The sequence below is a fragment of the Salmo salar genome, chromosome 17, assembly GCF_965601325.2.
Source record: "Salmo salar chromosome 17, fSalSal1, whole genome shotgun sequence".
NCBI classification, from domain to species: Eukaryota; Metazoa; Chordata; class Actinopteri; order Salmoniformes; family Salmonidae; genus Salmo; species Salmo salar.
The window spans coordinates 9,990,891-10,005,619 of NC_138307.1; the positions used below are offsets into that span (position 1 = coordinate 9,990,891).

Consider the following 14,729-nt stretch of genomic DNA (forward strand, 5'->3'; position numbering starts at 1 on the left):
TTCTATTTTGTGAAGTGCACCCTTGCCTCCTGCACCAAAGCACCCCCACAACATGATGCTGCCACCCCTGTGCTTCACGGTTGGGATGGTGTTCTTCGGCTTGCAAGCCTGCCACTTTTTCCTCCAAACATAACGATGGTCATTATGGCCAAACAGTTCTATTTTTGTTTCATCAGACCAGAAGACATTTCTCCAAAAAGTACAATCTTTGTCCCCATGTGCAGTTGCAAACCGTAGTCTGGCTTTTTTATGGCGGTTTTGGAGCAGTGGCTTCTTCCTTGCTGAGCGGCCTTTCAGGTTATGTCGATATAGGACTCGTTTTACTGTGGATATAGATACTTTTGTACCTGTTTCCTCCAGCATCTTCACAAGGTCCTTTGCTGTTGTTCTGGGATTGATTTGCACTTTTCGCACCAAAGTACGTTCATCTCTAGGAGACAGAACGCGTCTCCTTCCTGAGTGGTATTACGGCTGCGTGGTCCCATGGTGTTTATACTTGCGTACTATTGTTTGTACAGATGAACGTGGTACCTTCAGGCGTTTGGAAATTGCTCCCAAGGACGAACCAGACTTTTTTTTCATGAGGTCTTGGCTGATTTCTTTTGATTTTCCCATGATGTCAAGCAAAGAGGCACTGAGTTTCAAGGTAGGCCTTGAAATACATCCACAGGTACACCTCCAATTCATTCAAATTATGTCAATTAGCCTATCAGAAGCTTCTAAAGCCATGACATCATTTTCTGGAATTTTCCAAGCTGTTTAAAGGCACAGTCAACTTAGTGTATGCAAACTTCTGACCCACTGGAATTTGTGATACAATGAATTATAAGTGAAATAATCTGTCTGTAAACAATTGTTGGAAAAATGACTTGTGTCATGCACAAAGTAGATGTCCTAACCGACTTGCCAAAACTATAGTTTGTTAACAAGAAATATGTGGAGTGGTTGAAAAACTAATTTTAATGACTCCAACCTAAGTGTATGTAAACTTACGACTTCAACTCTATATACTATTGCTAACACATGCATGGTAACATATTACATTCCTGTATGAGCGATAATGGATTGTGTGGTTGATTGGTGGTGTTTTCTTCCAGGCGGAAGGCTACGTAATCGGTAGCTGTATAAAGCACATCCCCATCGCTGGTCGAGACATCACCTACTTCACCCAGCAGCTGCTGAGAGAGCGGGAGGTGGGCATCCCACCAGAGCAGTCATTGGAAACAGCCAAAGCCGTCAAGGTACCTACACATATATAACTTTTTGTTCCCTACACAAACCAAAGGAATTAATACATGTATTATTTGTGAGCATTTCTCAGGTTCAACAGCAGAGGTCAGTATTGCTGTACCATTGACTAGAGCTATAGAGTCACAGATCATTACTCCTTCTTGGCATCTACCCAGTGTCTTATGTACACTTGGTTATGACTTACAATTGATAACGATTCCATATTGTGTTCCAGGAAAGGTTCAGTTATGTCTGCCCTGACCTGGTGAAAGAGTTCAACAAGTACGATACGGACGGCTCTAAATGGATCAAGCAGTACACGGGAATCAACTCCATCAGCAAGAAGGAGTTCACCATCGACGTGGGCTACGAGCGCTTCCTCGGCCCCGAGATCTTCTTCCACCCAGAGGTATGATCCCATTGATTTTCAATATATATTGTTGTGCTTGTATTATGTAATGTGTCGAGTGCTGAGCGATTTTAGTGCTTTTTGGTTTGATTTTTAAAACATAATCACGGATTTCGGTTTCGATAATCATTTTTAAACATTTAAATGCATTGTGCAGTATGTGGGTTGAATACTGTAACACAGAATAAAACAATTAATAAAAGTCTCATGATGGTAGTGACTGCCCATTACTGCTTATCACCAATAACCATAATTTATTCACTTTACTTTAATAAAATATTTGTTGTTGTGTATATTATATTTGTTTTATTTGATAACTTTATTTCATTTCAAGTCATCGTCTCTTTAGAGATGCTGCTTATGCTGTCTGACAAAATCAATATTTTGTAGTTCTTCAAAGTAAATAAGGCATACTTTAATGACTGCTGAATACCAACTATCAATCACTTAGATCATGCATATTCTGGTAGAGATATACTATATATACAAAAGTATGTGGACACCCCTTCAAATTAGTGGATTTGGCTATGTACAAAATTGAGCACACTTCCATGCAATCTCCATAGACAAACATTGACAGTAGAATGGCCTTACTGCAGAGCTCAGGGACTTTCAATGTGGCAACATCATAGGATGCCACCTTCCTAACAAGTCAGTTCGTCAAATGTCTGCCCTGCTAGAGCTGTGCCGGTCAACTGTAAGTGCTGTTATTGAGAAGTGGAAACATCTAAGAGCAACAACGGCTCAGCCGCGAAGTGGTAGGCCACACAAGCTCACAGAACGGGACCGCCAAGTGCTGAAGCGCGTAAAAATCGTCTGTCCTTGGTTGCAACACTCACTACCGAGTTCCAAATTGCCTCTGGAAGCAATGTCAGCACAATAACTGTTTGTCGGGAGCTTCATGAAATGCGTTTTGATGGTCGAGCAGCTGCACACAAGACTAAGATCACCATGCGCAATGACAAGCATCGGCTGGTGTAGTGGATAGCTCGTCACCATTGGACTCTGGAGCAGTGGAAATGTGTTCTCTGGAGTGATGAATCGCACTTCACCATCTGGCAGTCCGACAAACGAATCTGGGTTTGGCGGATGCTAGGAGAACGTGGCAACAATTTGGGCAAGGCCCGTTCCTGTTTTCAGCATGACAATAGCCCCGTGCACAAAGCAAGGTGCATACAGAAATGGTTTTTCGAGATCGGTGTGGAAGAACTTGACTGGCCTGCACAGAGCCCTGACGTCAACCCCATCGAACACTATTGGGATGAATTGGAACACCGACTGCATGCCAGGCCTAATCGCCCAACATCAGTGCCGACCTCACTAACGCTCTTGTGGCTAAATGGAAGCAAGACCATGCAGCAATGTTCCAACATCTAGTGGAAAGCCTTCCCAGAAGAGTGGAGGCTGTTATAGCACCAAAGGGTGGACCAACTCCATATTAATGCCTATGATTTTGGAATGAGATGTTCGACGAGCAGGTGTCATATAGTGTACCTCGGCAAGTAACAGCTGCTCACTATATCACCTCATGACCACGCATTCTTCTCTGTTCAGTAGCAGGCATAAAATAAACTGACTGGACAAGTAGATGCGCAATGGATTATGGTCATTGTAGTTAATTACCATGTTTTTATGCGCTAACCTATGTGGAATATTGGCCAGTTGGAAACTACAACTCCCTACTACATTGCCCAGTTCAGGCTAGATCTGATTTATCTCTAGAGATACTGTGCGATGTGCAGCATTGAGCTCCCAGGAGAAAACATAATTTTTTTTGTTAAATAACTGAAATTTCTGTTAATAACATTGGTTGTACTGTATTATACTTTTCTCCTCCCCCAGTTTGCCAACCCTGACTTCACCCAGCCCATCTCAGAGGTTGTTGATGAGGTCATTCAGAACTGCCCTATTGACGTCAGACGTCCCCTCTATAAGGTACGTCTGGGGAGTTCAAGTTCGTTTTATTTCATTCACATGACAGGCGACAAGAACGTTCTGTTTGACAATATAAAAGCAGCCCTCGTGATTTATTGAAACGATAAACTTATGCCAGATACTGAGACTTGTCTCCATCCAGAAGCTATGAGGATGAAATGGGTTTTACTTTCTAAATGATCTATTCAGGAGTATGTCAAGGTTCCAAGTGTATATTTACCTTGTCTGTTGCTATGCAGAACATCGTGCTCTCTGGAGGCTCCACTATGTTCAGAGATTTTGGCCGTCGTCTGCAGAGGGACCTGAAAAGGACAGTGGACGGCAGACTGAAACTCAGTGAGGAACTGAGCGGTGGCAAGTTGAAGGTGAGAACCGATTTACATTTGACCTAGTCAGCTGAAGTACTCTATAGGGATGCTACATCTTTATGGGTGTTGTGGCTCCTAAAATGTTCAAAATGATGTTATATTTTGCATTTCCAGCATAGTCATCGGTGTTATTGGCTCAATAATGACCTATGTTTCATGTTATTTTGCCAGCCCAAACCCATCGACGTGCAAGTCATCACTCACCACATGCAGAGATACGCTGTTTGGTTCGGCGGGTCCATGTTGGCATCAACTGTGAGTTCTAAAACTTAGAGGGGTCTTTGTCTGTTAACTCATGTTACTATCAGAAATATATATTCTACTGATGTAAAAGCTCAAGAGAGACACTTGGAGGCTTTGTTAACCTTGGTTAGAATATAAAATTGGAAACTTGAAAGGAAAAGTGTACACCAACAAATAATAACGGTCATATCTACTCTTTCCTCAGCCGGAATTTTACCAAGTGTGCCACACCAAAAAAGACTATGAGGAGATAGGACCGAGCATCTGCCGCCATAACCCTGTCTTCGGGGTCATGTCTTAAAAAGGACTTCCCTCAGTTATCACTGGAGCTTGCAGTTGGAGCAGAATGGAGTGGACGGACAGAGGCAGAGTGGCATTACTGCACTATGGTCGCTGCTTAATGTAGCCTATTTCCAGGGCTGCGGTTACAGACAAAATACAGGAAGAGAATGACATAGAAATAGAATGACTAGATTCTATTCCTATGGAGAATGACTCATTTATCAACAGCAGACCAAACTATCAGGCTGACAAACGGGGGTGAATATCTATGTAAAAGAGAAGGAAATGGTGTCTTAAAGCCAAAAGCATTTTCAGAGCAAATGTGTGGACACAAAATAATGTGCAAGAACATGATAATAAAGTCAACTCATGTATGATTAAGTATGTGCCCGATGTATGTTATTATTATGGTATCCACACATCCAGCAATTAAGTACAGTTGCATTATATCTAGCCAATAGCTCTTTTTTTCAGATGCACTTCTCTGTGTGTTCAAGGGTAGAGCTTGTTTATATTTCATATTGAGTTTTATATATAATGTGTAAGAATCATTTTTGGGGGGACAAGAACCCATAACAACCCATGTTGTATTCTCTCAAACTATAACTTAGTCTTAGCATCCCCAGTTTTTTTTGTTTTGTTGTGTGGTCGCTTCGTGGATTTGTTTGGAATAATCCATGAATCCCTGAATCATACAGTATCTTAACCAAAAAAGTTACATATATTATCCGTTAAATTGAAATGACTGTTAGACCATCATTGCTGTCGAGGATCTTGTGTATTTCACCATGTACCAAATCTGTGGATTTCAACGCCTACCCACATTCCAATAAAGGCAGACAGATATTTATATAAATGTGTCTCGATGGTTATGGCCTGAAATGACTATTTTAATAGTACAGTAAGTGTCTTAAGTCTAGAAAGTGCTTTCGCTACGTTACTTTCAAAACAAGGTGAATGAACAAAGCCATAAACTGAAGATGAAATGATATTCAGCAAGTCTTAGTAAGACAATGGAACCCCCCCACATTTCAGGGAGTGACTACATCAGGAATTAACATACCATGAACAAATGAGTTGTATATACCAAAGATGGTGGATAAATTAAGATGTTTAATATGGCTGTTTACCATTTAAAATCAAGTTTCCTGTCTGTAAGTGGGTGTTCCCTCTCGCGTGAGCATGCTTTCCCACATGAGCTCAGGGTTCCTCCATTTTGGTCGTGTTCCCCTGCTCAGACGTTGCATGCATCAACCAATGATTGTGTGCCATGTCATAGACTGTGTCATCGACTAACAGATTGCTATAACATATGTGGTTAGCTCTTAGCTGATAATTAACTATCCAGGTGTTTTAAGATCTGGTATGCGTCAGCAACGCCTGGACAGAGGAACGCCCAATCTCTGGCATGCTCATACAAAAGAGGAAATGCCCACTTACACAGGCAGGAATTTTTTCAATGGAAAACTGCCCAATAACAGTCAAATCACTTCAATGTTATTGTCTGATCACCACTGTCATGACGTTGGCCTGTGGGTAAGGTTTATGACCCCCCCCCCATAAATACCTTTCTCCCTTCCCCTCTCTGACCCTACTGAAGGACTTGAATAGCCTGTGTTAAATATAGAGACTCTGGGAACATCAAACAAATGGGGAAAGGAACCATATTTTGGTAATAGAACCAGTTGGAAATATGCTTGGGAACGTAATGAGTATGTATGTAAGGTTCGGTTGTCATCTGAGACATTATGATTGATGACAGGACGACATAAACTGTACCTGAGAAAGTATACACCCTCTAGTTATCAGAGTAACATGGAATTGTTATGCAATTGAAATGTTTGATATTGAAATTGTTTGTTAGGAGATTAAATGTAATTTTAGCTTCCAAATGAGAGATTTGGGTTTTCATAAGGAAAGTGCCCTGCTTGATCAGTGGCCCACCCCTGTGAAGAGGAGGGGTTATAAAAGATGAAACACATCCTTCCCCCCTCTCCACTATATAAGCCTTTGACGAAAAGATAACCACGTGGTTCCAGTACGGGAGGTCTGCAGCCTCTACGTTAGAAGGACACACATGTCAACTAAGCCAACCTCGGCGTGAGCTATGGTATGAACTTTGAGCTTATTCACTACAGAAGTGCTACTTCCTAGCCGTTGAGTTAGCAGCGGCCGCTGTCGACGTGGGCTAGGAAAGGACGGACGACGGATCCAGTCTAACAGACGGACGAAGATACCACCACGTATCCAATTTACCACCAGAGACATTCTTCCGAGTAACAGGAAGATCTGTTGGCCAACCCGGCCAGCATCTGCGACCAATCTACCGAAGCGCAGCTCAGAGTAAATATTTATTGCATTTTCCTTTTCCAAATAGGCGGTAATTTAGAATGCATAAGATAATGTATTTACGATAGCATAGCTGCTGTTTCTCTGTTCCTAAATCTTCCCGCTCTTTCATTCAAGCCCAACCCCCTTTCCTTTGTGTAACCAGCCATGATACAGGTTCCGTCCACCAGGACGTTTTCTGTATGACATCATTTGTATTCTGTGTATATGTAATTCTGTGTGATTAGTTTAGGTATTTAGTAAATAAATAATTAAACCCAATTTTGTATTGCTGATTCAACTTGTTAGCCAGGGTTCGTGAAGATAGCCAAGAATTTACAACTTTCATTATGAGACTGAAAATAAGACAAGGGTTAATATTGACTGCTATCGATGTAAAATATTACAAAGTATTTTAAAAGTTTATTCGGAAGATAACGGCTCTATAAACGTTCTTCCGTGGTGCCCCGACTTTCTAGTTAATTACATTTACATGATTAGCTTAATCAGGTAATATTAATTACAGAGAAATCATTTTATAAGTTAGCATGTCATATCACTTAATCTGGCATAGCCAAAGACACAACACCACATTTCAAAAAGAGGGCTCGCAATTTTAACCAATCGTCGCACATTTGCAGACGAAAATGGTTCAATCAAGCCATACTTTTCCCTCACCAGTGCATTTTTGTGACACATTGGACATAAATCACTGCAAAATGTCAGAATTGCCAGAGCAACTAATGTCAGAATTGCCAGAGCAAAAAGCACCAACAATGTTGCATTCATAACCAACTGGAGATGGTAATTATTCGTAAATACCAGTTGGATGTATTCACGTGCTTGAACTAGTTGAGAAACGTTGATTCGCTAATGGCAAACCAGCTGCATCAACCATAAACTAAAAGTACAGCTACAGTATCATGCTTGTAAAGAAATTATAGTGTTCAAAAACCATATTAATAGATTTTTTTTAAATAAATAATGTTTTGTCGGTACATTTAACTGCCTAAAATTTAGGTCATTTTCTTAGTAGTTGACATCAGAGGTCAGCAAGTGGGAGAAGTCTGTGCTCAGGAATGATGGTGGTTTCAAGACAACTGGGAACTCCAAAAGAAATAGGTAAAGGTAAAACCATGACATCAGTGATCTACCGGTTGTAAAGTCGGAGCTCTAGCAAGAAGCCCAAGTTTCCGACTTGGAATTCCGAGTTGACCGCTCAATATAAAGGAGCTGGAATTCCGTTGATGACAACTGAAAACAAATCTTCCCAGTCGGAGCAAGTTTTTTCCCTAGTTCCCAGTTGTCTTGAATGCACTGAAGTAGGAAGTCAGGGATTTCCAAGTTCCAAGATCCAAGTAGCCAGTTGTTTTGAACACAGCATCATAGACGTGTTTCCCACTTGTAATTATGAATTTGATTTTTCCCAGTCGAATGTGGTAATACCACCTTTCCAGTTGGTTGAGACCGCAGCATAAGTTAAAAAAAACTTGTCCAATAGAGTCAATTTTAAACTTGTCTAATAATGATGGTTGATTAGCTTAGGTGGGAGTCATGGGTAACTGCAATTCAACATGGCTCCCGGAACATGAGTATGTCAACATAAATGGATGGACGGGACTCTAAAAACTGCAATAGTCTTTGCTTTTCTGAAACATGGCTCTCGGACAAGATACCCCCCATGGCTATCCAACTCGATGGATTCTCCATTCACCAGGCGGACAAGACAGTGGAGTCGGGGACATCTATGGGGGAGGGGTTTTCCTCTACATCAACACCAACTGGTGTGCCAACTCCAGCGTGGTGGAAGTGCCTGTCTTGGAATACCTGATGGTCAAATGCTGACCCTTTTACCTCCCGAGGGAGATTTCAGCTGTTATCGTGACTGTTCTATACATTCCACCTCAGTACAAGAAAAATAACAAGCTGGCACTTAACTTCTTTGGGATAGGGGGCAGTATTTTGACATCCGGATGAAAAGCGGGCCCAAAGTAAACTGCCTGTTACTCAGGCCCAGAAGCTAGGATATGCATATAATTGGTAGATTTGGATAGAAAACACTCTAAAGTTTCTAAAACTGTACAAAGCTATAAACAAGCAAGAAACTCTACATCCAGAGGCTGCTTTTCTGGTTGCCGGGGATTTTAATTCCACGTCACTAATACACGGGATGCCCAACTTCCATCAACATGTCTCCAATGCCACTAGGGGCAATAAAGTCCTACCACTGTTATTCTACCCACAAGCCAGCATACAAGGCCTTCCCACGTCCGCCATTCGGAAAATCAGATCATGACTCCGTACTCCTGCTTCCTGTTTACAAGCAGAAACTCAAACAGGAAGTACCCGTGACTCGCTCTGTTGAAAATGGTCACCAGAATCAGAGATTATGCTACAGCTTTGCTAGTGCTGATTTGAATATGTTTCGAGACTCCACTAACCAACTCTGTCACCGGCTTCATTAGAAAATGTATCAGCGAAGTTGTCCCCACTGTGAGGGTTCGCTGCTTCCCCAATCAAAAGCCCTTGATTAACACAGAGGTTGGCGCTAAACTAAAGGACAGTGCTACTGCACACAGAACTATCGTAGACAACCCTGAGGCTATGGCAGAGGACGGGAATAAGTCCAAGAAGTCCCGCTATGACCTCCACAGAGTCATCAAATGAGCAAAAGGACAATATAGGAATAAGGTGGAATCAAACTACATAGGTTCTGATGCCCGCCACACGTGGCAGGGACTGCAGTCCATTACGGATGGCAAATGAAGACCCAACCGTGATCCGCCCAACGATGCCTCTCTACCAGACGAACTCCATGCATTTTATGCATGTTTTGACAACAACAAGTTCATGCCAGGTGTGAGGGCCCTCACCGACCGTGTGGATTGGGTGATCTCGATCTCCGAGGCCGACGTGAGAAAGGTCTTTAATCAGGTCAACACCCGCAAGGCCGCGGGGCCCAACGGTATTCCGTGGTGCATTCTCGGAGCATGTGCAGAACAGCTGGTAGGCATATTTTTCAACCTCTCCTTGTCCTAGTCTGTAATCCCCACGTTTTAAGATGACCACCATTATTCCTGTCCATAAAAACTCTAAGGCTTCATGCCACAAGGACTACCGCCCTGTAGCACTCACTTCTGTAATCATGAAGTGATTTGAGAGGCTGGTTATGGCACAGATTAACTCCACCATCCCAGACACCCTAGACCCACTCCAATTTGCATACCGCCCCCAACAGATCCATAAATGACACAATCTCAATTGCACTCCATACTGCCCTCACCCACCTAGATAAGAGGAATACCTACGGTGCATTCAGAAAGTATTCAGATCCCTTGACTTTTTCAATATTTTGTTTCCTTACAGCCGTATTCTAAAATTGATTACATTTTTTATTTTTTATCATCAAACTACACACAATACCACATAATGACTTAGCAAAAACTGTCTTCTTGGGTATGACGCTACAACATTGGCACACCTGTATCTGGGGAGTTTCCCCTATTATTCAATACAGATCCTCTCAAGCTCTATCAGGTTGGATGGGGGGCATTGCTGCACAGCTATTTTCAGGTCTCTCCAGAGATGTTAGATCGGGTTCAAGTCCGCGCTCTGGCTGGGCCACTCAAGGACATTCAGAGACTTGTCCCGAAACCACTCCTGCATTGTCTTGGCTGTGTGCTTAGGGTCGTTGTCCTGTTGGAAGGTAAACCTTTGCCCGAGTCTGAGGTTCTGAGAGCTCTGAAGCAGGTTTTCATCAAGGATCTCTCTGTACTTTGCTTCCTTGATCCTGACTAGTTCTCAGTCTCTGCTGCTGAAAAACATTCCCACATCTGCCACCACCATGCTTCATCGTAGGGATGGTGCAAGGTTTCCTCCAGACGTGACACCTTGCATTCAGGCCAAAGAGTTCAATGTTGGTTTCATCAGACCAGAGAATCTTGCTTCTTTAGGTGCCTTTTGGCAAACTCCAAGCAGGCTTTCATGTGCCTTTTACTGAGGAGTGGCTTCCGTCTGGCCACAACGGCCTGATTGCTGGAATACTGCAGAGATGGTTGTCCTTCTGGAAGGTTCTCCCATCTCCCCAGAAGAACTCTGGAGCTCTGTCGGAGTGACCATCGGGTTCTTTGTCACCTCCCTGACCAAGGCCTTTCTCCCCCGCTTTCTCAGTTTGGCCGGGTGGCCAGCTCTAGGAAGAGTATTGATGGTTCCAAACTAATTCATTTTTAGAATGGTGGAGGTTCCTGTGTTCTTGGGGACCTTCAATGCTGCAGAAATGTTTTGGTACCTTTCTCCAGATCTGTGCCTCGACACAATCCTGTCTCGGAGCTCTACGGACAATTCCTTCGACCTCATGGCTTGGTTTTTGCTCCAACATGCACTGTCAACTGTGGGACCTTATGTAGACAGGTGTGTGCCTTTACAAATCATGTTCAATCAATTGAATTTACCACAGGTAGACTCTAATCAAGTTTTAGAAACATCTCAAGGATAATCAATGGAAACAGGATGCACTTTAGCTCAATTTCAAGTCTCATAGCAAAGGGTATGAATTTTTATTTTACCTTTATTTTACTAGGCAAGTCAGTTAAGAACAAATTCTTATTTTCAATGATGGCCTAGGAAGAGTGGGTTAACTGCCTTGTTCAGGGGCAGAACGACAGATTTGTTCCTTGTCAGCTCAGTCATTCGATCTTGCAAACTTTCAGTTACTAGTCCAACGCTCTAACCACTAGGCTACGCTGCTGCCCCATCGGTAACTTACAGTAGCTGTCAAAAGTTTGGACACACCTACTCATTCAAGGGTTTTTCTTTAGTTCTACTATTTTCTACATCGCAGAATAATAGTGAAGACATCAAAACTATGAAATTACACATTTGGAATCATGTAGTAACCAAAAAAGTTTTAAAACAATCTAAATATATTTCATATTTGAGATTCTTCAAAATAGCCACCCTTTGCCTTGATGAAAGCTTTAAACACACTTGTCATTCTCTCAACCAGCTTTATGAGGTAGTCACTTGGAATGCATTTCAATTAACAAGTGTGCCTTGTTAATAGTTAATTTGTGGAATTTCTTTCCTTAATGCATTTGAGCCAATAAGTTGTGTTGTGACAAGGTAGGGCTGGTATACAGAAGATAGCCCTATTTGTTAAAAGACCAAGTCCATATTATGGCAAGAACAACTCAAACAAGCAAAGAGAAACGACAGTCCATCAGAACGTTAAGACATGAAAATGCGGAACATTTCAATAACTTTGAAAGTTTCTTCAAGTGCAGTCGCAGAAACCATCAAGCGCTATAATGAAACTAGCTCTGGGGTTCTGGGAACGGGGTGGGCAAGCACGCCTCTATCTACATTGGCTGCAGTGGAGCAGGTCGAGAGCTTCAAGTTCCTCGGTGTCCAAGTCACTAAAGACTTAAAATGGTCCAAACACACGCACACAGTCGCGAAGAAGGCGCAACATCTCTTCCCTTCAGAATGTTGAAAAGGTTTGGCATGGGCCTTCAAATTCTCAAAACGTTCTATAGTTGTACCATTGAGAAAATTTTGACTGGCTGTATCACTGTGGTGTGGTAGGAAGGCCCGGAAAATTGCTAAAGACTCCAGCCACCCAAGCCATAGACTATTCTCTCTGCTTCCGCACAGCAAGTGGTATTGGTGCATCAAGTCTGTCACCAACAGGCTCTTGAACAGCTTCTATCCCCAAGCAATAAGACTGATAAATTGCTAACAAAATTGCTACACAATTGCTACACATATCTGAGTTAACCTTACTGACCTTTTAGTTTTAGTTTTGCACTGTCTCTGTGCACACTCACGCACTCACTCCATCATCTGCTCACTCACACATAATATGCACGTACATTTATACTGACTCTACAAACACGCACACCCACTCACATACAAGCTGCTGCTGCTACTCTGTTTATCTTATATCCCGTTGCCTAGTCACCTTACCCTGATACATATCTACCTCCATCACTCCAGTATCAACCTGTTCAACTTCTCTTTCGTATCGTCTGAGATTCCCATTGATTGGAAAGCTGCCTCGGTCATCCCCCAAACTGCAACAGACCTATATCTATTCTACCCTGCCTTTCGAAGGTCTTCGAAAGACAAGTTAACAAACAGATTACAGACCATTTCGAATCCCACCGTACCTTCTCCGCTATGCAATCTGGTTTCAGAGCTGGTCATGGGTGCACCTCAGCCACGCTCAAGGTCCTAAACGATATCATAACCGCCATCAATAAGAGACATTACTGTGCAGCTGTAACGTTCGTCGCCTGGTGACGAGGAAGCGGACCAAAACGCAGCTGGGAGCGAACACATGTTTATTCAACACACTGGAATTAAACATGTACACAAAAATCAAGAAAAATGCAGATACGTTACGTGCTCAACCAAAGAGACAACACCCCACAAAATAACCCACCTAGAGCCTACACAAGGCTAAAACGTAAACCAAACACAAACCAATGAAAAATACCTAACATGACACACCCTGACCCAATATACCCGAGTTCACCTGGTCAGGGCGTGACAGCAGCCGTATTCATCGACCTGGCTAAGGCTTTCGACTCTGTCAATCACAACATTCTTATTGGCAGACTCAACAGCCTTGGTTTCTTAAATGATTGCCTCGCCTGGTTCACCAACTACTTCTCTGATAGAGTTCAGTATGTCAAATCGGAGGACCTGTTGTCCGGACCTCTAGCAGTCTCTATGGGGGTGCCACAGGGTTCAATTCTCGGGCCGACTCTCTTCTCTGTATACATCAATGTCGCTTTTGCTGCTGGTGATTCTTTTATCCACCTCTACACAGACGACACCATTCTGTATACCTCTGGCCCTTCTTTGGACACTGTGTTAACTAACCTCCAGATGAGCTTCAATGCCATACAACTCTCCTTCTGTGGCCTCCAACTGCTCTTAAATGCAAGTAAAACTAAATGCATGCTCTTCAACCGATCGCTGCCCGCACCTGCCCGCCTGTCCAGCATCACTACTCTGGACGGTTCTGACTTAAAATATGTGGACAACTACAAATACCTAGGTGTCTGGTTAGACTGTAAACTCTCCTTCCAGACTCACATTAAACATCTCCAATCCAAAATTAAATCTATAATCGGCTTCCTATTCTGCAACAAAGTATCCTTCACTCATGCTGCCAAACGTACCCTTGTAAAACTGACTATCCTGCCGATCCTCGACTTCGGCGATGTCATTTACAAAATAGCCTCCAACACTCTACTCAACAAATTGGATGCAGTCTACCACAGTGCCACCCGTTTTGTCACCAAAGCCCCATATACTATCCACCACTGCGACCTGTACGCTCTCGTTGGCTGGGCCTCACTTTATACTCGTCGCCAAACCCACAGTCTCCAGGTCATCTACAAGTCTCTGCTAGGTAAAGCCCCGCCTTATCTCAGCTCACTGGTCACCATAGCAGCACCCACCCGTAGCATGCGCTCCAGCAGGTATATCTCACTGGTCACCCCCAAAGCCAATTCTTCCTTCGGCCGCCTCTCCTTCCAGTTCTCTGCTGCCATTGACTGGAACGAACTGCAAAAATCCCTAAAGCTGGAGACTCTTACTTCCCTCACTAGCTTTAAGCACCAGCTGCCAGAGCAGCTCACAGATCACTGCACCTGTACATAGCTCATCTGTACATAGCCCATCCAATCTACCTCATCCCCATACTGTATTTATTTATCTTGCTCCTTTGCACCCCAGTATCTCTACTTGCACATTCATCTTCTGCACATTCTACCATTCCAGTGTTTAATTGCTACATTGTAATTACTTCGCCACCACGGCCTATTTATTGCCTTACCTCTCTTATCCTACCTCATTTGCACATGCTGTATATAGATATTTCTACTGTATTATTGATTGTATGTTTGTTTATTCCATGTGTAACT

At 42.9% G+C, this 14,729-nt stretch overlaps 1 protein-coding gene across 2 annotated transcripts in view; it reads left to right on the forward strand.

Annotated features, from left to right (window-relative positions):
* The window catches only part of LOC106575261 (actin-related protein 3), a 12,936-nt gene extending 8,088 nt beyond the window's left edge, over positions 1-4,848 (forward strand). For both annotated transcript variants that reach the window (XM_014151672.3, XM_014151673.3), the window contains 6 exons: positions 1,098-1,241; positions 1,466-1,639; positions 3,482-3,574; positions 3,814-3,939; positions 4,114-4,197; positions 4,391-4,848. In XM_014151672.3, the coding sequence (XP_014007147.1) occupies positions 1,098-1,241; positions 1,466-1,639; positions 3,482-3,574; positions 3,814-3,939; positions 4,114-4,197; positions 4,391-4,486 (717 nt within the window). In that variant the 3' untranslated portion in view covers positions 4,487-4,848. The remainder of the gene's footprint in view (positions 1-1,097; positions 1,242-1,465; positions 1,640-3,481; positions 3,575-3,813; positions 3,940-4,113; positions 4,198-4,390) is intronic.
* Positions 4,849-14,729: the final 9,881 nt, after the last annotated feature.